Here is a 24,962-nt window from a genome sequence, read left to right on the forward strand (position 1 = left end):
AGGGAGGTTATATTAGCACTTAAATGAGTTGTTTAGTGTAAACAATTGTAAGTGATATGGTGCATATTGGCTTATGTTAGGTTGTCCTCTTTGTTACCGTTATTCACCTTTTTAATGGCCAATCCGTTGGAGGGAAGATAGTTAAGGAAATACACAACAATTTTTTCTTCTTCAACTTTCTCTCTTACTCTACTCTTTTCTCCATTCTTATCTTATTATTCTTTTTTTTTTGAAACTCTCATTCTCTCAAACTTTTGATCCTCATCAAAGGTATCAGAACTCGACGATCCTTATAGCTAATGATAGAGTAATGACCCGTTTACAGAAAGAGTTGGGTTGCTGCAACATGAGTTGTCCCAGCTCGATAGCAAGTTCGATGCTAAGTTGGACACAAAATTGGACTCTCGCTTTAAGGAGTTCCGCGATGAAATCAAAGGAGAAATTCGAGGAGAAATAAGATCTGAGATGTACTTGTTTTTTGAGCAAAATTTTAGTTCGCCTTCAACTAATGTCTAAGAAATGGGTAAGGGAATTCTAGGAACACCTCCACTTGGATTTTCACTTAATGAAGGCTTCATTGTATCACCAATTGTAGATTTGGGACACTCGAGAATTTACTTTTGAGCTAGTTCAGGGGATATCATAGGACAGACGTTCCAACTGACATGTCCTCGATGTGATGGAACAGACTTCCGAGGTTGGTGGTCTAAGCTCGAGCAGTTCTTTGAGGCTGAAAATGTGGAGGATCTAACTAAGGTCAGAATGGTGATGCTACATTTAGAAGGGAGAGCCATTGATTGACATCATTTCTTTGCCCAATGACATGGTGGTCTCCAACAACTTACTTGGAAGGTGTATGTTCGGGTCTTACAAGAGAGGTTTGGATCTAGCAAATATTTGGATCCCATGACTGAGTTGGTGGCCCTTAAAAAAACAGATACAATAGATCAGTACCACGATCATTTTGTGAGCCTTTTGAACCAATTGCATTTACTAAAGAATTATGCCCTAAGCATTTTTGTGTATAATCTCAAACCAGATATCAGTCAGTATTTGAGACTATTTAAACTTACCACTCTCTTAGAAGGTTTTGGTATTTTTCGACAAGTTGAGGACATTGTAGGTACTATTTCCAAGAAAAGTACTTTTAAAGGAGGAAATTTTCACTACCCTAAACCCTTATTCCTATTGTTAAAGAGCACCATCAGACTAGTCCTCACACTGATCTGGGAGGTCACTCTCCTACTATTACCATTACCAAAACTCCTGTGAAGGATCTTTCTCAGGTTGAAATGGAGGACAAGAAAGAAATGATTATGTTTCTTGTACACATCAAAGTACACACCAAGACATAAATGTGTCAAGTTTCAACTCTACCAGCTAGTGATTGAGGCATAGGTTGAGCTAGACACTGAACTTAAAAGCTCTACTTCTGATGAGTTTTAGGATTGTCCTAAAAAGTTAGATCCTGCTAAAGGTGAAGTTGATTCAATAGCTCTATTTTTATCACTACATGCTTTTAATGGATAGCAGGGTTACAATATAATGCATTTATCAGCTAAAATTGGTCATTACGAAGCCATTATTCTGGTTGACTCGGGTAGCGCTCACAATTTTGTGGACTGCAAACTGATGAAGAAGTTACATCTATTAGTAGACCCGTCATATAGGCTCAATATGATGGTTGCTAATAGAGTGTAGTTAGCCACTAAGGGAGTATGTGGTTTAGTGTTGTGGGAGGCCCAAGGGTGCTAATTTTCTACTAATTTTATGGTGCTTCCAGTCAAGGGATGTGACCTAGTTCTTGGTATTCAATGGCTCCTTTCACTGGGATCAATTGTTTGGAATTTCTCTTTTCTTACCATGCAGTTTGAGTATTTAGGTAAATTATATACCTTAAAGGTCTTCTTTCTGGGGGTCTACATGTTTCCACTAGTGCACGATTGTCTTAGTGTTTCAGTGTGTTAGGGTAGGGTCTGAGTCTTTATGTTGTTCACCACTTCCACCCAAACAATCTTGACATTACCTACTCAACCCTTGCATAGAGATATTAAGTTGCTCTTGACTAAATTTGAGGATGTGTTTTAACTTCCTATTGGACTTCTTCTTGTCAGATTGCAGGACCACATGATGCCCCTCTAGGATAAGGCTCAGGTGGTCAAGGTTCAGCTATATAGATACCCTACTATTCAAAAGAATAAAATAGAAAGACTCATCAAGGAAATGCTTGATGTTGGAATTGTAAGGGACAACAACAATTTATTTGCATCACCAATTGTCATGGTGAAAAAAAATATAGTAGTTGAAGATCATGTTTGGACTATAGGTAGCTTACCCAACTGACGATCAAAGAAAAATTCCATATTCCTGTGATTGAGAAGCTGTTGGATGAGTTGGGGCAAGTAGTCTACTTCTCCAAGCTATATTTAATATTTGGTTACTACCATATTAGAATGTGGGAAGGTGATATCCACAAAACAACATTTAGAACTCATGAAGGGCACTATGAATTTTTGGTCATGCCTTTTGGCTTGACCAACGCACCTTCTAGTTTTCAATCTCTAATGAATAGCATTTTCAAACAGTTGCTCAAGAAGTCGGGGCTAGTTTTTTTTATGACATCTTAGTACATTCTATTGACTGGTCAAAACATTTGAAACACTTGAGGAAAGTTTTCACCATCCTCAAGCAGCATCAATTGTATGCTAAAAAAGGGAAATGTAGTTTTGGTACTACACATGTAGAACATTTGAGACACATTATATCGAATGGGTTTGTTTTCATGGACCCATCTAAAGTTGAAAAGGTCCTTTATTGGCTCACACCTACTTCAGTTAATGAGTTGAGAGGATTTTTGGGGCTCTCGTGTTATTATAGGAGGTTTATAAGGCAATACGAAGTTATTTCCAAGCCTTTAATAACCTTGCTTAAGAAAGAAACACCTTGGAGCTGGTCTGACAATAAACATGAGGCTTTTAACCAACTTAAAGCAGCAATTACCGAGGCACCAGTATTGGTCCTTTCTAACTTCAAAGAAGAATATTGTGTTGAAACTGATACCTATGGTCAAAGTGTAAGGGTAGTCTTACAACAGAAATGAAGACATATTGTTTTCTTCAGTAAAGGGCTTAGGATCAAACATCAAACCTTGTCCATTTATGACAAAGAGATGTTAGTAGTGTTGTTGGCTACCAAAAAGTGGCACCCCTATTTAGTTGGCAGACACTTCCTTATCAAGACTGACTATAAGAGTTTGCGGTTTCTATCTAACAAACAGGCCATCACACTTTATCAGCAAAAATAGGTTGCAAAAATGCTTGGTTATGATTACACTATCACCTACCAAAAAATGAGGCCAGAACACAGTAGCTGATGCATTATCTTATAGAGAACACTCACAGGAAAGGCAACTTTTGCAGTGTGTTGAGAGCATTTCTTGGTCTGAGGTATGGGGACAAATCTTTAATTCCTATTTCATTGATCCTACATTGCAGCAAATTTGTCTTGATTTTCAAAAAAACCCTTAGTTTCATTCGAAGTACTCATGGGATGGCAAAGTTTTAAGGAGAAAAGGGAAAGTGGTAGTTGGTCAGGATTTAGAACTGAGAATGAAACTTTTTGACTTATTCTAGTTTCATTCGAAGTACTCATGGGATGGCAAAGTTTTAAGGAGAAAAGGAAAAGTGGTAGTTGGTCAGGATTTAAAACTGAGAATGAAACTTTTTGACTTATTCCACAGTGAAGCTGAGGGGACACTCTAGGGTACATGTGACTAGGCACATAATCTCAGGCCTTTTGTATTGGAAGAGACTTTCTAAATATATGAAGAAATGGGTTAAAGAATGTGCTATCTATCAAAAGTGCAAATATGACAACTCAGCTTATCCAGACTTGTTACAACCTTTCCCAGTTCCTGATCGTGCCTGGGCAGCTGTGAGTTTAGATTTTGTGGAAGGGCTTCCATTATCAAAAGGGAAGGACACCATCCTTGTTATGGTTGACAAAATCACTAAGTATAATCACTTCTTAGCCTTATCACATCCATTTATTGCACTTACTGTGGCTTAGTAGTATTTAGAGCACATCTACAAGTTGCATGGCATTCCAAAATGTATCATCTCTAATAGGGATAAGGTATTCATCAACTCTTTTTGGTAGGCTATGTTTAAACATTTGGGGGTTAAGCTTCATTTTTCTACTGCTATAGTGGACAAGAACCTATGAAGCTTTATATGGACAAGAACCTCTTCATCAGTTGCTTTATAGTGGATAGGAGTATCCAATAGAGGGATGTAACTCAAAGTATACTAAAGTTTCATTTAAAGAGATCTCAGAAGTGGATGAAACAAATGACTAATAAGAGGAGATCAGAGAGAGAATTTCAAGTGGGAGACCTAGTTTATTTGAAGCCCTACAGACAACACTCTATCAGGAAGAGAGGGAATCTGAAGCTAGCTCCTCGTTATTTTGGCCCTTACCATGTGGCAGCTAGGAGGGAACATGTTGCCTATACTCTGAAGTTACTAAATGATGCTCGTACTCACCTGACCTTTCATGTTTCTCAACTCAAGAAATACATTGGGTCAGCTCCTAGTTCCACTACACTTCCTCCTATGGATTCAGATGGTGCTCTTATCAAAACACCAGTTTGAATACCTGATTGACGAATGAAAGAGGTAATCAAGCAGCTACGGAGGTGTTGGTTGAATGGGACAATATTTTCCCTAAAGATTCGACTTGGGAACATTTGACTGAGTTCCAGCAGCAGTATCCACTGTTCGATCCTTGAGGACCATGATCGTGTTCGAGGGGGGAGTATTTGATATGGAATAATCAGCTTCAACGGCTAATTAACGACCTATAAATCACAATTCTTTTAATGTTAGTTATTGTAGCAAAACGATGTATTTTGGTTAAGTCTTTAATGAAAATAGTGCGTATAAGGAGGGTTATATTAGTGCTTAAACGAGTCGTTTAATGTAAATAGTTGTAAGTGATACAGTACGTATTGGCTTATGCCAGGTTGTCCTCTTTGTTGCTGTTATTCACCTTTTTAATAGCCAACTTGTTGGAAGGGAGGCAATTAAGGAAATACACATCAATTTCTTCTACTTCAACTTTCTCTCTTCCTTTGCTATTCTCTCTATTCTTATTAATGGTCACTAAACTAACTATAAATACAAAAAAGGCAAGCGCACCTATTGAACAATAGCATAGCTATGGTGAGTAGGGAATATCGTATCCACGAGGACTAAAAGTACTAATAATTACTGTTTTTTTATTATTTAGCTGATAAATTAGAGTGATTGTGTTTTAATCTAAAATTACTAAACTAATTTATCTAAAAACACAACAGAGAATGAATCAAGGAAATAATCGAATATTAACCAATGAGATAGACAATACCCAGGAAAGAATCCACTTAGGCTTCACCTATTATTATGAATTTGAGTTAAACGATTTATTTACTTGTGTCTTGATCCGTAGAAATTCCTAAATTATGTTAATATCTCTTTCGAGAGTAAGAACAACTGAATCTAGGTTGATTAATTGAAATCTCTTTCTAATTAAAACCCCTATCATTGCATTAACTAGATATGGATTCCCCTATTAGATTCAACTCTAATATGGTAGATTTATGTCGTCCTATTTCTAGGATTGCATGCAACTCCACTCAAGTATGCTAGATCTATTCTTAAATAGGGCATTTGCTCCATTGAATTAAGCACATTACACATGAATTAATATCCCGGAAATATTAAAACAAGAAATAAGCATACATAATTGAGAACAAGAATAAAGTATTTATCGTGTAAAAACAAAAATTAAATAAAAGGATTCATCATAGGTTTCATCCTCCTTAGTTATTTAGGGAATTAGTTCATAATCCTGAACGAAAACATCTCAACGTCAGAATAACCACAAGATATAAAGAAACTCAATAAAACTTCGAAAGAAATTAAAAGGAGATCTTCGATCTTGATGAAGATCCACTTCCGAGTTGATTCCGATGGTGTTCTTCGAGTGTTTTCTTCGATCTTCTTTTCTTGCCCCATTATGTCTTCTTCTAATGGGTATTTATAGACTTTAGAATGCTCAGAAATCCTAAAAATTAGGTTTTTCCTCGTATTTGGAAAGTAGGGTGCGAAATCGACACGGGCTATGTTCCAGCCCATACGGAAATGCCCAACCCATGTGGATATTGAAAATAGCTCTTTTTGTCCAATTTTGGTTCGTTTTTCACTCCTTTCGCTCCCAAATACTCTCTAAGTATAAAAACATAAATTTAAAAGATTATGAGCATTAAATTCACTAATTTACATAATTAATCATCCAAAAATATATTAAAAATAGAATTAAAATATATTACTTTTATAACATATGCCTTATCTTCTTATTCTTCTTCTTTGAAACTCTCATTCTCAAAAACTTTCAACGTCAAATTATTACTTAAAAATGGAACCTCCTTTTAAGCATAGATAATATTTTTATTCAAAATTCTATAACGAAGAAAAAAAAATGTGAGTTCATATTTGGATATTGACATTAATATTTTTATTAATCTTATAATTTCAAAGCCAAACAAAAGCACGTGCAACGTAAATCACGCGTTATTATGGTTGGAAAGATATGTTTAGGTCTAACCATTCTTGTGGTCCCTCTACTATATTAAAATTTATAATTTAATTATTTTACTTTAATTCCACTTAGTTTCATCTCTATGCTTTTTTATAATGTATTTGTGTGTCTAAATATATAAGACTGTTAGTTGTCGCGGTTTAAATTGATGGCTTGAAATTTTGGTTATGAAAATCCAATTAATTATATTTAATCAATAATAAATTTATATGTTAATTAAACACTTAAGAATGTTTTAAGATAAATAATCCACATCATCACTTTAATAAAAATAAATGATGTTATCAGTTTAGATTAGTTGATAGCATCATAAAAGGTTGAGGATCAAAACATGTCAATTAAGATTGAGTTCGGTTTAGTTGATTTATTTATTTTTTAATTTTTAAAGCTATCTGTAATAATTTGATTTGATTTGGTTTGGTTCGATCTTCAAGTTTTCATACTAACTTTAGGTTTTAGATTTTTGAACTTTATTTTGACGAATAGTGTTTTTGACTTTTGGATATTATATGATAAAGTTTTCAATTATTTTTAAAACATAATTTTTTAAATCAAGTAAATAAAAAATTTTGCATATATTATTTTACTATTTTAAGTTTTTCCACTAGCTATTTTAAATATAAAACATTTAATTTTGCATCATAAAAATTAAAATTAATTATAAATTAAATAAAATAGAATTTAGTAACCTATGAAAACTAAAACCGTCTGAAGAGAATTAAAATAAAGAGATTAAATTGAAATTTATAACATAATAGAGGACTAAAACTATAACATATATACCTCCTAATTTCTTTCAAAGGTGAGGGGTTATGAGCTTGGGAAACGGTTGTACCTAACCTAAAGCAAACTAAAGAATCTTAATTGGGGGCTCTTTCAACTGTCGTCGTCCTCAAAAAGTTGGTCATGGCAGGCTTGTTGGTCAAATTGATGTTGCCAGTCACTGCTCTCTCTTTTGTTTTCAGACCCTACCAAAACATCATTATTTACACAATTTTCCTATCCCTTTCCTTAACCATCGATGCTTCTATTTCCATGCCCCTATTCCCTATATAAACCCCCATCTTCACCCCTTTTCATATATCTTTCTCCTACAGCTTACCTTTACCCTTTTCATATATACATCTTTCAAGGCTTATTTACATTCCATTGTTCATATAGTTGCTCTCTTGCTGAAATAATGGAGAATGAAAACCAGTATCAGCATGTTGCAGCACCAAAATATGACTGTCTTCTCTTTGGTAAGTGTGTCTTTCTGCAGTATATCAGATCCTTTGGAATTCCCTTAAACCCAGTAACATTTCTGATTAATATATGTTTTATTTTCAGATGTGGATGATACCCTTTATCCTCTGAGTTCTGGTTTATCCAAAGCTTGCACCACCAACATCCAAGGTACTGCATATGTTCGCAAATTTTACATCCTTTTTTCACATATCATGTGTTCTTAACTTCTGCATTAATCTGTGCAGAATTTATGGTTGAAAAGCTTGGGATAGAAGGGGACAAAGTCTCAGAGATAAATCGTGTGTTATACAGAAACTATGGGACATCAATGGCTGGTCTCAGGGTAAATTCTTGACTATTCTTTTGGTTGATTATCGTGGTTCCAGAAAAGGGTGATGATTGAATATGAATTTTGTTGTGTTTTTCAATGATTATATGCAGGCTATTGGCTACAACTTTGATTATGATGAATACCACAGCTTTGTTCATGGGCGGCTACCTTACGAGAACCTGAAACCTGACTATGTCTTGAGGAATCTTTTGCTTAGCTTACCAATTCGCAAAGTTGTAAGTCTTTTCTATCTATAAACATGGTGTTCTTTTTTGGTTGGGCTAGAAATGGTATTTACAGATCACCCATAGAATCAAATCTTGGTGATCTTGGTGCTTGCTAAGGTGTTAATGAGTACCCTACTAAGCAACCCATGTTGGCTATCTATTACCTTTGAAACTTTCTTTGTGATATTTTATTACCATTGATTTTTTTTTGGCCACCACTTTTGAAACAGATATTTTCAAATGGGGATGAGGTCCATGTGGCTAAAGTTCTAAAGAAACTAGGGTTGGAGGGTTGCTTTGAAAGGGTTATAAGCTTTGATACCCTTAATTCTACCAATGGAAGCCATAGTTCAGATGATGAAGAGAGCTCCAAGTTGAGAGACACAAGTGCTGAAATCCTTGATGCTAACAGTGGCCCTTCCACGCCAATCATCTGCAAACCCTTCAAAAATGCATTTGAACAAGCCTTCAAGATAGCTAACATCAACCCTCAAAAAACAGTAAGTCTATCAAATCTCTTCTCCAAGCACTTTAATGGCAGCAGTTAACGGTATTATCTATTTGTACCTACTAATTACACTATAAAAGTACGTATTCAAATTATGTCAAGGAAAAGGACCAAACACCGAATTTCAACACAGTAGAGGGATTAAAACCATAATTAGACCCTTATATATTGACCCTTTTGGCTTTGGTATTTTATTTGTTTTGACAAGTCTTTCTTGTTCACCACAGCTTTTCTTTGACGATAGCATCCGCAACATACAATCTGGAAAAGAAATAGGGCTCCATACTGTGTTGGTAAGAACTGGCAAATTTCAGAAAAAGGATTTGTAATTTGTTGATTTTTTGCACAATTGGGTTTGATCCTTTCCTTTAAACCAATGTAGGTGGGCACTTCCCATAGAACAAATGGTGCAGACTATGCATTGGAGAGCATACACAACATCAGGGAAGCACTGCCAGAGCTGTGGGAATCAGATGCTAAGAAACCAGAAAGTGTGAAGCTTGCAATTCAGACATCAGTTATGGCTTAAGCTGATTTATAGATCACCCTAAACCCAGATTTTACAATTTCAGGATCCCGTCTAACATATTTGTGCTCTTTTGATCTGTATCTAAATCTTGCTCTCTTTTTTCATGTTCCAATGGGGAATTTGTATATTTTCAGTTTAATCATCTATCAATAATAATAATAATAAAAGAATATCATTGTTTCTTTTTATTATTATTATTTTTTAATAAAAGATCTGGCATGTTTTTATTACTTTTCCAAAGCAATTGAAAATAAACAGTCAAAATCAAAGAGTGCCTCTCTGGCATCCACACAAACAAAAACAAGAAAGAATCATCTTCATCCCTCACAACTCCCACGCATACTAGACAAACCCTTCATTCCTCACCATAGTTTCGATGATAAGCTCCGATTAGAAGCGGTTCAAAAAAACGCTAGTTATCCTCTTCTGTTCTAGCACTCTTACCAATACCTCCAGGTCTGTTAGGTGGTTCTGCACAAATCCGGTTCTTCAGCCACCACAGCCCTTTGTATCACCGTTGGTCCCTCTTCCACCCACCTAACATCACGCTTTCGAATGAAGCCCTCCTTCGCCAGCAGGTGAGCCACCAGAATACCTCCTCTTTTAATATGTTAGAATTTGAAGCTCTCAAAACCCATTAAAATCTATTTAGCTTCCCAAATGTAATTACTAAACTCTGATCTGTCTATGAATGGCATTCTGAGCTTTGAAATAATTACCAATGAGTCACCTTCAACCTCAACTTTCCGAAAACTCATCTCTTAGGGGAATCAAACGACCTGTACTGCTGTCATGGCTTCCGTCGCCTCCACAAACGCTATATTCCTGTTCCAACTACATGTCGCACCCATTATCAAGCCTTTGTTGCTTCTAGTAATTATGCTTGAACTTGATGCCTCCAAATCTTTGTAAAAAAACCCCATCGAAGTTCACTTTGACTCATGAATCAGATGGAGATTGGCACATCTCTGTTTCGGTAGTTCTGGGTTGAGTGTCCTCCAGTGCTTCCAATTCTCTAATATACCCCCACAACAAAGGTACATAGCTCACTAGTGGAATGTCTTTTGCCTTCGTGCAACAATTTATTTCTCGATAGCCATAATGCCCAAATTGCTATAATAATAAGTACCTGTTGTTGGGTATTATGTGTAAACAGATGTTTAAGCCATTGAAGTAAAGATTCCCCTGTTTGACTTGGATTCCAATTGATACCCAACTGTTACCACACTTGTATGGCATAGGGACAGCCTCGACAAGCATGTTTTTGCCTATTGGATCTTAAGGCCCTACAACAACAGTTTGCTTTTTGGTTATTCTCTTTGAGGGTTTTGCCTTTTAAGGTTTGGGAAGAATCCTAATAAGTATGTTGTCTTGGAAGGTTGTTAAATTAGTGAATGTGAAAAATCTTTAGTTTGTGGAAAATTAAGGTAGTGGACTAGTTAATTTGGGTCGAACCACTATATGTTATTGTGTTCTTTGTCTCTATCTATTTTCTTGGCAACCACAAATTTTTAAATGGCCAATTCACTCTCTTCTTGACAATTTCGAGTTGATTAATTGAGCTAAAATAAACAAGGCTGATATATTATATGTTACATGAGTTTGGTTTCAATGTTTTTTTTTTAATTTGACACTTGAATTTTTTTTAGTTAAATACTTGAGTTTATTATAGGTTCGACTCATTTCATATTTGGGTCATTTTGAATTTGGATCCTTTCAAGTTGTTTTTTAAGTCATTTTAAATTTAGATTAGATCAATGAGTTAATTCAATTTGGTAAAAAAAGACCAGTTAAAATTTTTAAAAAGGAATTTTTGTTTTATTATTTTTAAAGAAATTTGAAAACTTTTATTAGGTTTTGGTTCATTTTGAACTCTTATTTCAGTAAATAAATTTGTTTACATTTTGGAATTTTAAAAATTTAAATTATTAAAACAAAATATAACCAGAATTATTATGTTGAAGTTATTAAAGTATGAACAAGAAAGTTCACTCATGGTCATCGAAGAACCTCCGCTCTATATTCGAGGTATGTCTAAGGTTTATGTTATGTGTTAATTGCAAGGTATGAGACTTGAATCTCGCGTAGGGAAATAAGGTATTTATTAACGAGATTTATATGAAACTAAGCTTTCTATTGTCAATAATTAATTTTTGGGGCATGATTCTCCAGAAGTTCATATCAATTGGTATCAAAGTCAACCATTATGCTTCTCAATTGCAATCGTGCGGCTCGAGTGATAATGTCGACATTGCAATGTTCGCTCGGGGCTAGATTAAGCTAGCACAAAGCCAACTTGCATGGACATCAGGATCTAATTTTCTTGGTAGCAGATAAAAGGGTATAATCTTGCTGTTTCTTTAAGCTTGTCCTTTTTCTAAAAAAAATAATTGACTTCATATTTAAATTGAATTGATTAAGTTTTCAAATAGAGTAAAGAAGGGTGATCAAGTACGTGATGGTGGTGTTGATTTATGTGGCTAAACGAAACGCGTTCACTTGTTGAATTAAGGTGTCCCCATCACCGCATCTTCATTTCGCCCTTATTCAGACGCCATTGATTCAAAGTCTAAAGTCTTGTGTTTTCTCTTTTCCACCTTCACGTTCTTCTAGATTCTCTCATTTCTCTCCCTTCTCTACTCTATTCAATACCCTCTGTTAAACATCCCTCTCCCCCTTCCTTTCCTTCCTCTTTCTCTCCTTTTATCTTGGCTTTTCATTTATAACTTACCAAGTTTTTGCTTTTGTTTTTCTTCCAGTGTTTGATTACTTGGAATCTGGTAATGTTCCTTTCTTTTACATGTTTTCTTCTCCGTTTTCTGTTTGTTACTTAATGTCTAACTTGAAAGTTTTATTTTTCTGGGTTTATGCTTATATTTCATGTTTCAATGCATTTTCTCTTCACACAATAAACTGGAATCTCTCTGAATCTGGGTCTCTTTCAATTTTCATCACTGCAAAACCCTTTTCTTTTGGGGGTATTTCTAAGATTTTGTGAATCTCTCTGCTTTTTTGAACTGATAGAAGAATTTGATAACCCCTTTTTGAAGATAAAAAATGGAAAATGAAGATCAGATCAACCAGGCCATGGACCCCAAATACGAATGTCTTTTATTTGGTAAATTTCTCATCTTTCCCCTTTAGGATTTTTTTCCTGATCGAATTGGTGTGAACTATATTTAAAAAACTTACAGATCTAGATGACACTCTTTATCCTCTGACTTCTGGTATATCAAGTGAAGTTACCAAGAACATTCAAGGTATTGTCATGGTTTCATTGAAGGGACACCTAGTTTGGCAAAATTGTTAGCTTCCTCTTCAATTTCATAACCTTTTATTTATACCCTTTTTTCTAGAATATATGATTAAGAAGCTTGGAATCAAGGACAATGTTCCTGAATTATGTGTTTCACTGTATAAGCATTATGGCACAACAATGGCTGGTTTAAAGGTAAAGCCTATCATTACTTTCTTTTTAATATAAAAACTCCTTTAAGAAACCTTACAAATTTTTTTCTTTACAGGCTATTGGTTATAACTTTGAGTATGATGATTTTCATAGGTACTGTTTTTCATCTTTGTGCTTTTGATGAAATTTGAGATTTAGTTTATGCATTTACAAGTTAAAAATGAAATCTTCTTACTTTTTTCATTTAATAATTTAGTATGTTAGTATTTTCAGTCAAATTTTATTAACTCATGTTTGGTTCACTGGAATATAGAATTGTAATGGATTGCTATACTGTGAGAATAGAATAGACCTGTAATAGTATTACATTGTTTGGTTGGTAAATAGGAATGGAATAAATTGAAAATGATGATTTTACCCTTGCATTAAACCCAAGATCCTAGATCCATGAGTTATTAATATCTATTCATAATTAATTATTATTTAATTATATTTAAATAAAATTATTAGTATTTATTTCTAAGTTTTTCACTATTTTTGTTTTATTTAATGATATTTCATGTTATTATTTAACGATGGTGCATGAGATTTATGCAATCGACGGTGCATCAAATATTATTCTTTTTATATTATTAATAATATTTCAATAAACTTTTAAATACGTTATATTTATCAATAAAATAAAAAATATTATGATAAAATATTTGTAAATTATTCAATATAATTTATTAAATATTTTTATAAGTGTAATATAAATTGTATAAAATATAATAAATTTTAATATGAAATTTATTTATTTAATAATTCTAAAATATTTTTAAATATACTTTTAAAAATAATATATTAAACTATATAATTATTTCACAATAAAATTATATAATAATAAAAATATTCCAAACTCAATATTTAAAAATAAAAAATTCAAGATATAACATATATAAAAATTATTATTTTATAATATTTTAATGTATACAATCTATTATTTAATATATAATAAAACAGACTATGTTGGTAAGAAAAATAATTTTGAGCTATTCAATAGCTATTACATGGGGGAGGCAATGAATTCCAATTCAGTGTTTTTGATGAAGAGGACGGGAATGTCAACTATTCAGAAGCTAAAATTAAACCAAACAACGAAATGAGTGTCCTCGGAATTAATCCGGACCCGCATTCTAATTCCATCGAAGCAAACATGGCATGAGTTCATAATGATTTGATTTTGAAGTTAATATGATAGTGTAAGACGATATAGTTTTGAATTAAGTACAAGATTTTAGATATGGAGCATACATATGGTTCTAATATATTTATTTACTTGACAGTTTCGTTCATGGGAGACTGCCCTATGCAATGCTAAAACCTGACCCTGTTTTAAGGAATCTCTTGCTTAGCATACCAATTCGGAAAATAGTAAGATTGTTCTTATTATGAATATTGCTATTTATGATCATTTAGAACCCTGTTCCTTTCTAATTATGTTCTGGTTTTGCATTCAGATTTTCACCAATGCAGATAAGAACCATGCTGCCAGGGTGCTCAACAGGTTGGGATTGGAGGACTGCTTCGAAGGGATTATATGTTTCGAGACTCTGAATCCCATAAACAAAGAAAACCCTTCAGCTGCTGATGATATCAAACCAGACACTGCCATTGTTGACATCAATGGATACTGCAGTGCTGTTCTTGATTCTGAGCTTAAGCTTCCAAGTACTCCTGTTGTCTGCAAACCATTCGAGAACGCATTCGAACAAGTTTTTAAGATCGCCAAAATCAACCCTCAGAAAACGGTAACTTAATCAATCCTTTTGTACTTCTAAAAAGCACAATATCCATTGAATCTGTCCAACTTCCAGATGATATCATATTTTTGTTATTGGTGGCTTTGCAGTTGTTTTTTGATGACAGCATCCGCAATCTACAAACTGGTAAAAAGATGGGCCTTCACGCTGTGTGGGTAAGTTACTAAGTATATATCGTGCTGATAATTTGTGTTTGGTTTTGCCTTTTATTAGTTCGAGAATGCTTGGCTCACTAGTTTCCTCCCATAATATGCATACATATACAGGTGGGAACTTCTCACTGGACCGACGGTGTGGATTATGCCTTAGAGAGCATCCACAATATCCGGGAAGCATTGCCTGAGCTCTGGGAAGCTGCAGATGAGAAGACCAAAAACATTCGGTATTCCGGCAAGATCTCCATTGAGACAACTGTTAGAGCTTAGCTCTTTTAGATCATATATATTCACTAGTCTTTCACAATCACCGTTCTATTTTGTAACCATGTAAGACAATGAATCTAAAAAAACGTAATAATAAAATAATATTGCTCCCATCCTATCATTTGGTTGTACAATAAACACAGTTTCGTCTTCGTCCTACCGGTCTAAGTAAAAAGGAACAATCAAAACCTTATCTTAATTATACCCTACATAAGTTTTTGGGCCCTTTTTAAGCGAAGGGTCTAAGTAAATATATATATCAAGTTAAAAGTTTGAATGCAGTCATCCCATCAGTGAATACTTTTTCCCAGTGAAGGCTTGAACTGGTTGTTTCTCTCCCCTTGGTTCTTGACTGCTATTCTTCATGGCAACCTACAACAAGAGTTCCAAATAACTAAATATAAATCGACTTATTTTAGGGAAATATGTATAATCTGAATGGCATCAGTAACTTCCGCCATTAAAACTAGTATAGCACAACATACTATTGTTGTTTTATTTTGGGGCCGATTTCCATTCGACCGAACATAAGCTTCCCAGCCTGTTGACGATTCCCATTCGAACCGAACCCAAGCTTTCTAGCCTGTTGACGTGAAGTATAGCTTCCGGAAGCAACAGTTTCATTACCAACATCTGAATTTTGTTTAAGCAAAGGAGAGACAGGCATTGCAGCCAGTTCGCCATCTAAGCGCCTTGCTGAACCGCTGAAAGGGACGAACTTGATTTTTCTTGGCAGCTCTTCTTCAACTGAAATATGCACGGAGAGGTAATTTGTTGCATGGAATCATTTGTATATTCAAAAATCAAAGTTCAACCATGGCATTGGTTATTACCTTCAAGTGGCCTCTTGTTTGAGTGTAGAGAGGGAGCTGGCTTTTCAAATTCTTTATAATCAAGAGGAGGTGCAAAGTCCACTTCACAATCAGTTTCAATTACACTGACTGCAGGGGAAGGTTTCGCTTCAACTATATCAATATAATACTTCTTATCGTTATAGGGGACCATGATAGTGTCACCGACGGTTAAGCAAGAGTAACTCCTCAGCGTAATTTCCAAGCTGCATGCAAACAAACACAAGAAAAAGAATTTAAGAAACAAATGCGGATCGTAGAATTTGATGTATTCCATAAGTCGGTGCCAATAAGATCACTAACATTGCTTTGGGGTTGGAGATGTCCAAAAAGTCCATAGTGTGTGGTTGCAGCTTCACATAGGTTGCCTTTGCTAAGCTAGCACTCTTCACCAGTAAAATATCTCCCTCTTCAAGGAGCAAGTTCTCCATCATCTGAAAACAAAAAATGTAGGAAAAGCAAGCAGCACGAAATCAACAAAACACAGTCTTCGAATCACAGTATCGAAAGAATCAAAGAAAATTCAAAACCATACCCAGTGTGGTAAGTACATCAGGCCCTCATCTGCAACAAACTCTAGAACCCCGCAATGAGAAACTCGCCCCACAGGAGCATTTGTCAACTCGAATAGCAATGGGAAATCAACATGCAAAGATGCTGGATAACAATCGTTGTCGATATTAGGATTATACATTCATTAACAGAGATACAAAAGAAGGAAAAGTTGAGTTAAATACTTACCAAGGCGATCAAGAGCTGAGGGAGGCATAATAACTGGAAATAACAAGCAATCATGATAGCTAGTCAATTGCCATGAAAACTAAACTTACAAACTGATCTTAGAGGCATATTATCATATAAATTGGTGAAGAAGATCAACAAACCTTTATCTCCTTTCTCTAGATGTGCCTGTAAAGGCTTAACAGAATTAGAATCAAAGTGGAGTTAAAAAAAGCTCATAGAACAATAAAGAACACTTCAGTTGCATATATAACACATTGTAGCCAAGAAAACTAAGTGTAACCCTCTAACCTTATTAATGAAAGAGACAGAGTAACATCGATAACATTGTTCAAATCTCTCATTGCCACGGTCCTGCAATAAACAAATAATATTAAGCAAACAAGAGAGAACAATTGCCCTAAGCTATATAGGCGGTGATCAAATAAGCTAAATCGTCAATACGAGTCATAGAAACAATTTTACAAAAAGCTTATGATCAATCAAATAAACTGAAATTAAAATTAAAACGAGAAGGAAGAACTACAAAATCATTAAACGTACCATGTCTATGATCACAAAGTTTTGAACTAAAAAATCTGCTAAAAAGAAAAGAAGTCAATAAATCTAAAAGATAAGTGATAATAATGAAGCAATAAACAAAACCCAGTACCCAAAACAACTAACTGACATGAATGAATTAATATTTTAACATGCAACAACAATCCCATTAAAAACAACTTCTAGTACAAAGATAACAAAAAAAAAACCCAGTTTTCTTTATGACAAAAGAAAGAATATTGTGAACCGATAATTGAAAATAAAAGTGGAAACCTTTTGAGAAGCGAATTGCTAAGTTTTGGGGTATAATGAAAGCTCTCTGCTTTTCTTGACAAGTACGGCACTTTATATAGGTTTATGAGAGTTGGGAAATCTTACAAGGTTTATTAATTAAAATCTTTAATGAAAATTTTGATTTCTACCGGTTGTATTAATGTGTTTCTCCTTACTTCGACCGGTTCAAATTATCCCAATAAATACATAAGAATATAATACTAAAAAAATGATATTTTTATTTACTTTAATTATAAGTATTTTATGTTTAATTTCATTTATTAGATATTTATAAAATATCATTAAATTTAAAGTGATATATCAAAATAATCTCATACCAAATCAAAATAATCCATGAGTATTAATAAAGAAATTATACGTTCACCCTCTTTATTTTGAATCCCTAATTGGCTCATTTTGATTGGGTTAAAGACCTAAATTTAAATTCGTCGGCCAAAATAAGGATCTGTTGGATGCCCTAAATAAAGAAACACAACGAATCCAAATAAAATTGTGTTTCCCCCTAATTTCTTTTCGGTGTTAGTGTTTTCCCCTAATTAAGTGTTAAGAAATATAACCAGAAAATTGACTCAATTCAGTATTTTTAACAGTGTATTTTTCGGGAGGAAAGTTTCGCTGTTAAAATGGCGAAACGAGAGCTCTCGAGTACTTTGAGGGGCTTGAAGGTAAGCTTGCAGTACAAAAAATATTCTTGCTTTCTTCCTTGAGTTTATACCGACTTGAGGTTTGAGCTGGTTTTCGCTTTAATTTTATATGGGTATTCATTATTTTGTTTATTTTCCTTTGAATTTATATTGAAAAAAAGTTTCTTGAGCTCCTTATATGGATTATGGCCTTATATTAATTTTGTTCATTTGAGTTCCTTTATTTTGTTTTTTTTTTCAGTTTGAAAAATAAACTGGGAACTGTAACTTATATGAATTTTGTTTCTATTTTATTTAATGCATTTAATAGTTCATGCAAAGGGCTGCTCAGAGAGAGGATAAAGTTAAGAAAGAAGAGGTTAAACCTGAAGAGAGTAGTGCTATTACTAGAAAATGGTACAATTTTCCAACTCTGTTTTTGAATGATCTTTTAATATATGAAGTGTATTCAGCAATTATTTTTCTTCAGTGCTTGTTAGATTTCAGTTATGGTAAGCTATGAACCTTTTGACATTATGCTGCTGCCTATTTTGTAACATGTACTTATATTATAAGGTTAGAGAGAAGTAACAGACCATATGCTTTTTGGTTTACTAGGAGTTGAATCATTGAAATAGAGCAATGGTGGTTTTGGTTTTTCTTTAGTTTTCAAATAGTAATTTAGAGGGCTAAGAGCATTTTGTCAATTGTTGCCTTCAGTATATTGGTCAAGCTTGATTGCCCTCAACCTGCAGAAAGCCAAATTGTTTACTTGTAGTATGAAAAATATAAGAGGGATACTTGATAGATAAATTTGCTAGGATGTAACTACTTGTGAGATCTAGTTATTTGCTTCAAATTTTTTCCATATTTCAAGTTGTTTAATTCCTGTTTGTATTTGCATGCATTCAGTGTGTTCATTATGGAAGGGGATCCCCATCCAGGAGCAGTTGTCGGACTGATGTCATTTCTTAGTTTCAATCCTTCTATTGATGTGAGTATAAACTATAAAGGTCAAGCGACTTTCGAATTTTTCCCAATGATTATTCTCTTTCTGTGATCTTGAGTTGCTTCTGCTCTCATAAGAAAGCCTTGTCTTCATAGAAACTAAATGAAGAAGCATCAAATGCGTGCCGGCCAAAGGCCTCTGGTGGAAGAACTTTATCTAGGTGGGTTTTTTTTTTTTTTTTAGTTGAGCAGATCTTGTTTTATTGTTCTGGTTTTGTCCTGAAAGCTTTTGAAAATTATTATGTAATTTGTGTTGGAACTACAAAATGGTATTAAGAAATGAAAGATTTTAATCGGAAAGATAAATTTTGAAAGGAAAATCCGATGTTTCGCAATACCAAGGGACATTGAATGTAAGAAATATGGGGATGTTGAGATGGGAATGCTATAAGACTTGCGTGCAACTTTGCTTCAGATTGTAGGGTAAGTTGAATTGAACACGTGTTTGCACAAGATGCATGTTTTTTATCTGACCTTTTGTCCTTGAATTGGGGGACAGTGAAAATGGATCTGTATCCGAAGCGGCTAACTGCTCGAAGGTCGGCACAGAATCCACAGATAGTGGAGACCTTAAGAGAAAACAATCTGAAATGGATTCTGAACCACATAAATCACGAAAAAGAGATCATGGAGTTCAATCGTCACCAAGCACTAGTAAAGCCTCCAAGAAGCAGTCAAAGCGTGAGAAGCTGGATTGAAATGTTCTCAGGCGACCAAAGTCTCCTAGGTGATCATAGTTGGGAAATGTTCTTCACCATTATCAGTCCGTTAACATAAGTTTTCAGGTTCCTGCAGTTGAATACGTAGCCTTATTATGAAATTATGGAAGCTCAGCCTTTATAACTTCCAATTTTTGTTCCTTTAAGTTAATTTGCTCTTTCTTTACCCCTATCCTCCGATGTGCATGTCAGCTCTTATGGATAGCTGAAGTAGTTGCCTGGAATGTAAATTTATTATGACAAACAACTTGAATGAACTTCCAGTTGCATTCTGCTTGTGTTGAATTTGCTCTCTTGTGAATGCCTGTATACTTCTTCAGAACACTAAATGGTGAGTAAATGTGGTTCTAGTAGAATTTGTCTTCAGTCTAATATGTGTTTTACATTGAAGTTTTTCAGTTTCCGTCTATTAAATTCTTTCTAACAGCTGAATAACTGCAATAGTGAGCCATCCTATATCATCTCTCCATCCCTTTCTCTTGGCTGGGAGCTGGATATCAGACCGCTGTATCAAAGTATACTATTATTCTATACCTGCATCTGATAATGAACAATGTTATGAGAGAAATGATGAAGCTATTGTGAATCCAGGTTGCTGTTAGATATGCTGAGTGTTTCCTTGAAATGACGTTGCATTTGCAGCCCCAGGAACCTTTCGGTGTGTGCTTATATGAAACACTGCCTCTGGAGACGGCTTTCCGTTTCCAGGAGACCAAGAAAAGCAAAGGGTTAGTCATTTACATGCTTATTCTGAATGCAATTGAATTCATTCGAAGTAGTATATTGGTAATGATGAGCTTCAACAATCAACACACATGAAATCTTTACTTCTAGGACTCTATATTTACATCAAATAGGATAGTGAGTCTCAGTCTACTGAATAATCTACACTAATCTGCAATTTGCTCCCTATAGTTCCTCATGACCTTTAATTCTTCATAGGTTTCCAACATGAAAGGGCAAAAATAACTCTCCCCTTCCATCCCTGCAGCATCCAGCGGCCATCCACATCTATGATAAAATCCCTATGATAATTGGATTGGACCATATTTGTCACTTTCTTCACAAGCTCCTGATCCAATGGAATCTGCTTGAACCCTGCCCTCAGTGTCCTAGCCTGCCATTGCTTGTATGTCTCTGGCCTTTCAACCCTCTCGATTCCCTCACATGCAACAACATTCATTATGTCCCTCCCAAGTATTTCCCTCTCAAACATCATCCTTTGTGGATCATCCCGAGGCACATTTGCCTCAAATATATCAAAAATAGCTGAGAAATGGAAGAGTGCCTCCCGGAACCTTGTGACAAAGAAGGGAGCATTATAAGTCCCATTTGAAATCCCATGGATGAAAAACTCTGGGTTGATGCTTCTGATCAGTTTCAGAACAATGTCCCTCGCACTGGTTGATGACAGTGTGTCATCGGGGAGGTTCTTTAGCCGATACATGCAGTTCACGATGACAACTTCATCTTTCTTGATCTTTAGTTCTTCCAGTTGGATGGTTTCCCATTTCTTTGCTATCACGTTGTACTCAAATGGGACTTTGAATCTCTCACAATATCTTTTCAAGCGACGTCCGGTCTCTTCAACCCTTTCAGCTGGTCGGAATCCCGGTTGTGGGAACTCGATGCCGGTAATACGAAGCTTGGGAGGTCCACCAGCTCTTGCTGAGAGACGCTGTATGAGGCAAGGCCATTGAAAACCATAACAAATGCCAAAATCAACGATGTGGAGTGTGGTTGCCTTTTCTGCAACCTTCATTATCTTCTTATTCGCATAGAAATGCATCATTTTCTTAAAAGGGCAAGCTAAAACAAGAACTCTGTAAGCTTTTAAGATATCAGCAGCTGATGTCCTATTGCTTACCAATGGTGAATACGATGGTGCCCCCATCCCAGCCAAACGTGTCGTAAGTGCATCTGCAAAGTAATTAGCAAATCTTTGGGTTCCGTCTCCAGTTGTAGAAGAGTTTTGACTTATTTGTTTCAACAGCTCATTTGCGGTCCTTTGGTCATTAATGGCGACAGCTTGTGCACATTGAGTGAGGAGACTCCACAGATCGACCACCTCACTTTTCTTGCCGTTCTTCCTGCGTGCTGTTCCACCTTTGGATGTCCCTTTCTGCGGCCAAACATGTTGCGAACTCTTATTAAGAGAACACCTTGGATCATCCTCGTTTTCACCTTTGCAAAGCAGTACATCATCAAACATATCTGTTTGCTCTGAATCTTCAAGAGAAACAGCAAATTGCTTGTTGCTCCTACCTTGTTCCAAGTCATCAACATCTCCTCGTTCATAATTTTTCCTTCCCTTTGACCCTAATAAGCTGCTGCCAGAAGGCTCTATTGATGGGGGGATCCCTCTTTGTAAATCTGGGAACAAAGAGGTCCTTTCAAGAGTATCAACAAGAGATGTTTGGATCAAAGAGGAGTTGAAATCACCTGGACTACCACCATTTTGATCTGTATATGCAGGGATGGGATCCGTTGAAAGTGGATATTCATGGCCAAGGACTTCATAGAACGATTTTTCAGCGGCTTGGAGAGCTAAGCAATCCTGCAACATACAGGTCTTTTCTTCCATGTCTTCTTCCATTAACATCTCATTTATGTACTTGAGCATCTCATTGGCAAAAGGGATGCTATCAAGGGGATGTGCCTCTGAATTCGTCGTTGTCCCTGACTCAACAGGTGAGTCTGGACTCGGAACAACCTGTGGAGGACTATCTTTAATAAACCCATTATTATTACTGACGAAGTCGTGAATTGAATATACTGGTACTGCTCCATGATCGAGTTTGAACCCATACATGGAACTGGGAAAATCTTGGAAAAGGGTAGTATCCATGGAAACTTAATTGGCTGAGAAAGGGATTATTGAAAGAGTGATAAAAATGAAGGAATTGAAGGACACCCAGAAATGATATATGAAACAAAGAAGAAAGGAAACCCAGAAAGTGGTGAAGAAGAGTAGTCAAAGGAGGTAAGCAGAAAACCTGGATTGTTCCATAGTTAGAAGAATCTGCCCTTCACTTTATAAAGGTCAAGCTTATTCAAGTGTTGCGCTGTCCTAATTGAAACTTCCCAGAAACTACAGTTAATGACAGAGCAGCCGCCACTACAACTCGCCCTTTTATTAACAGATTTTTAACTGGACCCGGAGTCTAGAAGTAAACTTTTTTAATTAAAACCGATTTTTGAGATTTGAGGTTCGAGCCTCGTTTGGTTCAGATTTCACTTTGATTGTGTGCTTTTGTTGTTGTTGATTTTGATTATAATTATTTATACGAATATTATTTGTGATTATGTTTGTACTTATATTGAAAATTTTACTTTTTGGATACAGGATATAAAAGACTAATTCTATGTTGCAATTAAAATTTTAATCTAATTTTTCACTTGTTTAATCAAATAATAAATTTATATGTTAGTCGGAATGCTAAAAAGAATCTTCACTTCAACAGTAGAAACCAAGGGTGTTATCATAGGGATTAAAATGATGTATTAAATCCCAAATTTCAGAGACTTAAAAACCAAGTTAAAAAGTTGCTTAACGCGCAAGACAATTTGACTTCAGCTTTCACCCAAGTGGGAACGCAAAGTTGTCCAGAACGTGGGGCTGACTGAATTTTATGGTGTCTCCTCCCCCCTTCATCTGAATGCCCCGACCCTACCATTTAACGTTGTCTTCGATTGAAAAATCAACGAAATTTACGTTTGCCCCACTTTGTGAATAAAACTCCCGTGAATTTCTCAACAATACCTGTTTGATTTTTCTGATATTTTCTCGAGAAAATTATTTGTTTAATCATTCATTTGTTTACCTAATACTTTTTGCTGACCAATCATCTGAAACCACTGGTTCCCTGTCTGTCTTTCTTGTTTGGAATCTTGGGTTGGGATCCTTTACAATTTTATATTTGAAAATGGGGTTTTTCTTTTTTCTTTTAGATCTTATTAAACTTAGAGTTAAAAGTGAGATTCTTAAAATGGGTAAAAGTTTTTTAATGCTTTTTTTTTTACAAGATTTGAAATCGAACTTTTATTGAAGTCACTTTGATTGAATAGAGGTGGATAACAATATAATATTATGATGAACAAATAAAATTCATCCTATCAGGACTTTAACAACAGGGATCAATGATAACAATGAAGGCACAGTGGCTGGTTTACAACTACACTACGCGCTTAGCATAATCACCCATAGTTTTCAATAGCCAATGGCGAAATCAGCATAGATTTTTGTTGCTCAAGTTGAATAGCTAACCCTTTTGTTTCATACTTAAAATTAGTCCCTTAAATTATGATCTGAATTCTGAATAACTCGGATTTGAATTTGATTCATCTTGATTGATAGAATCAAAATCAATTTGAGCTTGAAACCATTCAAAATCTAAATGAATCGAATTAGTAACCTCAAAATAATTCGAACTTAAAGTGACTAAAACTTAAAATGATTTAAACCTATAAAAGTTAGATCTTCAGATCTAATTTATCTAAACTCGAAATAAACTTAAATTTAAAATTGATTGAAGTGAAACTAAACCGAAAATTTTAAAACCCAAATTAATTCCAAAAAGGGACAATCATGTACATTGATAAGTTGAGTAAATGACTAAAGAATAATAGTGAGGGAGCTATTTTAGGATTCAACCGTGTTGGGTGTAGCTCATTAATCTGGTTTGAATCAAAGTTTAAAAATGAGAAAAGAAGAAAAATCAATTCCAAGGGTCAATGCAGTGAATCTGATCCACTTTTATTAAAGTTTGAAAAAGATCACAATTATTATAATTTATTAACCAACAAAACACTGATGTCTTTCAAATAATGGGGCATTTTTAATTTTTGTTTGTACCCTCCAAGCATTTGACCCTTTTTTTGGGGTCAAAGCTAAATCGCTGAAAAGACCAACAAACAATCCTAAACCAATTATTATATTCAAATAAATCAAATTTAATCCAAATATAATAACCATGTAAATTATCTATTATGTAGGCCACATGCATCATCTAGACGTGCTCATCCTGTGTTCGGGCTGAGTTCGGATTGGATCGGATCTATCTAAAGTATTTAGATTAATTTTTTAAACTTA

At 34.9% G+C, this 24,962-nt stretch overlaps 6 protein-coding genes across 13 annotated transcripts; 4 read left to right on the forward strand and 2 right to left on the reverse strand.

The window, feature by feature from the left end:
- The first annotated feature begins 7,702 nt into the window (after positions 1-7,702).
- On the forward strand, positions 7,703-9,691 carry LOC105788804 (suppressor of disruption of TFIIS). The gene is made up of 7 exons (XM_012615845.2): positions 7,703-7,880; positions 7,969-8,034; positions 8,112-8,209; positions 8,308-8,433; positions 8,655-8,924; positions 9,160-9,225; positions 9,315-9,691. The coding sequence occupies exons 1-7, from the start codon at positions 7,820-7,822 to the stop codon at positions 9,459-9,461; spliced, it is 834 nt and encodes a 277-aa protein (XP_012471299.2). The 5' UTR covers positions 7,703-7,819; the 3' UTR covers positions 9,462-9,691.
- Positions 9,692-9,791: 100 nt separating this feature from the next.
- Positions 9,792-15,207, forward strand: LOC105788807 (uncharacterized protein C24B11.05). Of its 7 annotated transcripts, XM_052627526.1 has the most exons (11): positions 11,305-11,802; positions 11,894-11,973; positions 12,221-12,241; positions 12,512-12,579; positions 12,656-12,721; positions 12,818-12,912; positions 12,986-13,023; positions 14,196-14,283; positions 14,370-14,660; positions 14,762-14,827; positions 14,939-15,207. In XM_052627526.1, the coding sequence occupies exons 4-11, from the start codon at positions 12,519-12,521 to the stop codon at positions 15,095-15,097; spliced, it is 864 nt and encodes a 287-aa protein (XP_052483486.1). In that variant the 5' UTR covers positions 11,305-11,802; positions 11,894-11,973; positions 12,221-12,241; positions 12,512-12,518; the 3' UTR covers positions 15,098-15,207. The 7 variants fall into 7 exon arrangements, with proteins under 7 accessions (XP_052483488.1, XP_052483486.1, XP_052483484.1 ...); XM_052627524.1 differs by having other exon boundaries at positions 11,305-11,973; XM_052627527.1 differs by lacking the exon at positions 11,894-11,973.
- On the reverse strand, positions 15,173-17,601 carry LOC105788806 (uncharacterized). Of its 2 annotated transcripts, XM_052627529.1 has the most exons (10): positions 17,500-17,601; positions 17,230-17,264; positions 16,978-17,040; positions 16,830-16,854; positions 16,687-16,719; positions 16,481-16,602; positions 16,249-16,379; positions 15,928-16,151; positions 15,580-15,841; positions 15,173-15,466 (listed from the first exon to the last, which is right to left on the reverse strand). In XM_052627529.1, coding segments are annotated over exons 2-10 (864 nt in total). In that variant the 5' UTR covers positions 17,233-17,264; positions 17,500-17,601; the 3' UTR covers positions 15,173-15,465. The 2 variants fall into 2 exon arrangements, with proteins under 2 accessions (XP_052483489.1, XP_052483490.1); XM_052627530.1 differs by lacking the exon at positions 17,230-17,264 and having other exon boundaries at positions 17,500-17,534.
- A 283-nt stretch (positions 17,602-17,884) lies between these two features.
- LOC105788809 (uncharacterized) lies at positions 17,885-20,155 on the forward strand. The gene is made up of 5 exons (XM_012615857.2): positions 17,885-18,185; positions 18,475-18,560; positions 19,056-19,137; positions 19,248-19,312; positions 19,651-20,155. Exons 1-5 carry the CDS (start codon positions 18,144-18,146, stop codon positions 19,847-19,849), a joined length of 474 nt encoding a protein of 157 aa, XP_012471311.1. The 5' UTR covers positions 17,885-18,143; the 3' UTR covers positions 19,850-20,155.
- Positions 20,058-20,689, forward strand: LOC128039245 (uncharacterized). Its single transcript, XM_052627531.1, has 3 exons — positions 20,058-20,201; positions 20,315-20,385; positions 20,462-20,689. Exons 1-3 carry the CDS (start codon positions 20,171-20,173, stop codon positions 20,687-20,689), a joined length of 330 nt encoding a protein of 109 aa, XP_052483491.1. The 5' UTR covers positions 20,058-20,170.
- Positions 20,616-23,089, reverse strand: LOC105788808 (scarecrow-like protein 30). The gene has a single exon (XM_012615856.2). The coding sequence runs from the start codon at positions 22,716-22,718 to the stop codon at positions 20,799-20,801; it is 1,920 nt and encodes a 639-aa protein (XP_012471310.1). The 5' UTR covers positions 22,719-23,089; the 3' UTR covers positions 20,616-20,798.
- Between the last annotated feature and the right edge of the window lie 1,873 nt (positions 23,090-24,962).

Source organism: Gossypium raimondii, chromosome 2 (genome assembly GCF_025698545.1).
Source record: "Gossypium raimondii isolate GPD5lz chromosome 2, ASM2569854v1, whole genome shotgun sequence".
Taxonomy (NCBI): domain Eukaryota; kingdom Viridiplantae; phylum Streptophyta; class Magnoliopsida; order Malvales; family Malvaceae; genus Gossypium; species Gossypium raimondii.

Excerpts from the sequence above, each read along its gene's own strand:
- LOC105788804 (XM_012615845.2), top strand. The coding sequence starts at position 7,820 with ATGGAGAATGAAAACCAGTATCAGCATGTTGCAGCACCAAAATATGAC. Across the intron at positions 8,434-8,654 it reads GCTTACCAATTCGCAAAGTT|ATATTTTCAAATGGGGATGA; the intron begins GTAAGTCTTTTC and ends CTTTTGAAACAG. Across the intron at positions 9,226-9,314 it reads TAGGGCTCCATACTGTGTTG|GTGGGCACTTCCCATAGAAC; the intron begins GTAAGAACTGGC and ends AAACCAATGTAG.
- LOC105788807 (XM_052627528.1), top strand. The coding sequence starts at position 12,519 with ATGGAAAATGAAGATCAGATCAACCAGGCCATGGACCCCAAATACGAA. Across the intron at positions 13,024-14,195 it reads GAGTATGATGATTTTCATAG|TTTCGTTCATGGGAGACTGC; the intron begins GTACTGTTTTTC and ends TTTACTTGACAG. Across the intron at positions 14,661-14,761 it reads AAATCAACCCTCAGAAAACG|TTGTTTTTTGATGACAGCAT; the intron begins GTAACTTAATCA and ends GTGGCTTTGCAG.
- LOC105788806 (XM_052627529.1), bottom strand. Across the intron at positions 16,855-16,977 it reads CTGTCTCTTTCATTAATAAG|GCACATCTAGAGAAAGGAGA; the intron begins GTTAGAGGGTTA and ends AAGCCTTTACAG. Across the intron at positions 16,380-16,480 it reads TGATGTACTTACCACACTGG|ATGATGGAGAACTTGCTCCT; the intron begins GTATGGTTTTGA and ends TTTTGTTTTCAG.
- LOC105788809 (XM_012615857.2), top strand. The coding sequence starts at position 18,144 with ATGGCGAAACGAGAGCTCTCGAGTACTTTGAGGGGCTTGAAG. Across the intron at positions 18,186-18,474 it reads GTACTTTGAGGGGCTTGAAG|TTCATGCAAAGGGCTGCTCA; the intron begins GTAAGCTTGCAG and ends TGCATTTAATAG. Across the intron at positions 19,138-19,247 it reads GTTTCAATCCTTCTATTGAT|AAACTAAATGAAGAAGCATC; the intron begins GTGAGTATAAAC and ends TTGTCTTCATAG.
- LOC128039245 (XM_052627531.1), top strand. The coding sequence starts at position 20,171 with ATGCCTGTATACTTCTTCAGAACACTAAATG. Across the intron at positions 20,202-20,314 it reads CTTCTTCAGAACACTAAATG|TGAGCCATCCTATATCATCT; the intron begins GTGAGTAAATGT and ends TAACTGCAATAG. Across the intron at positions 20,386-20,461 it reads TATCAGACCGCTGTATCAAA|GTTGCTGTTAGATATGCTGA; the intron begins GTATACTATTAT and ends TTGTGAATCCAG.
- LOC105788808 (XM_012615856.2), bottom strand. The coding sequence starts at position 22,718 with ATGGATACTACCCTTTTCCAAGATTTTCCCAGTTCCATGTATGGGTTC.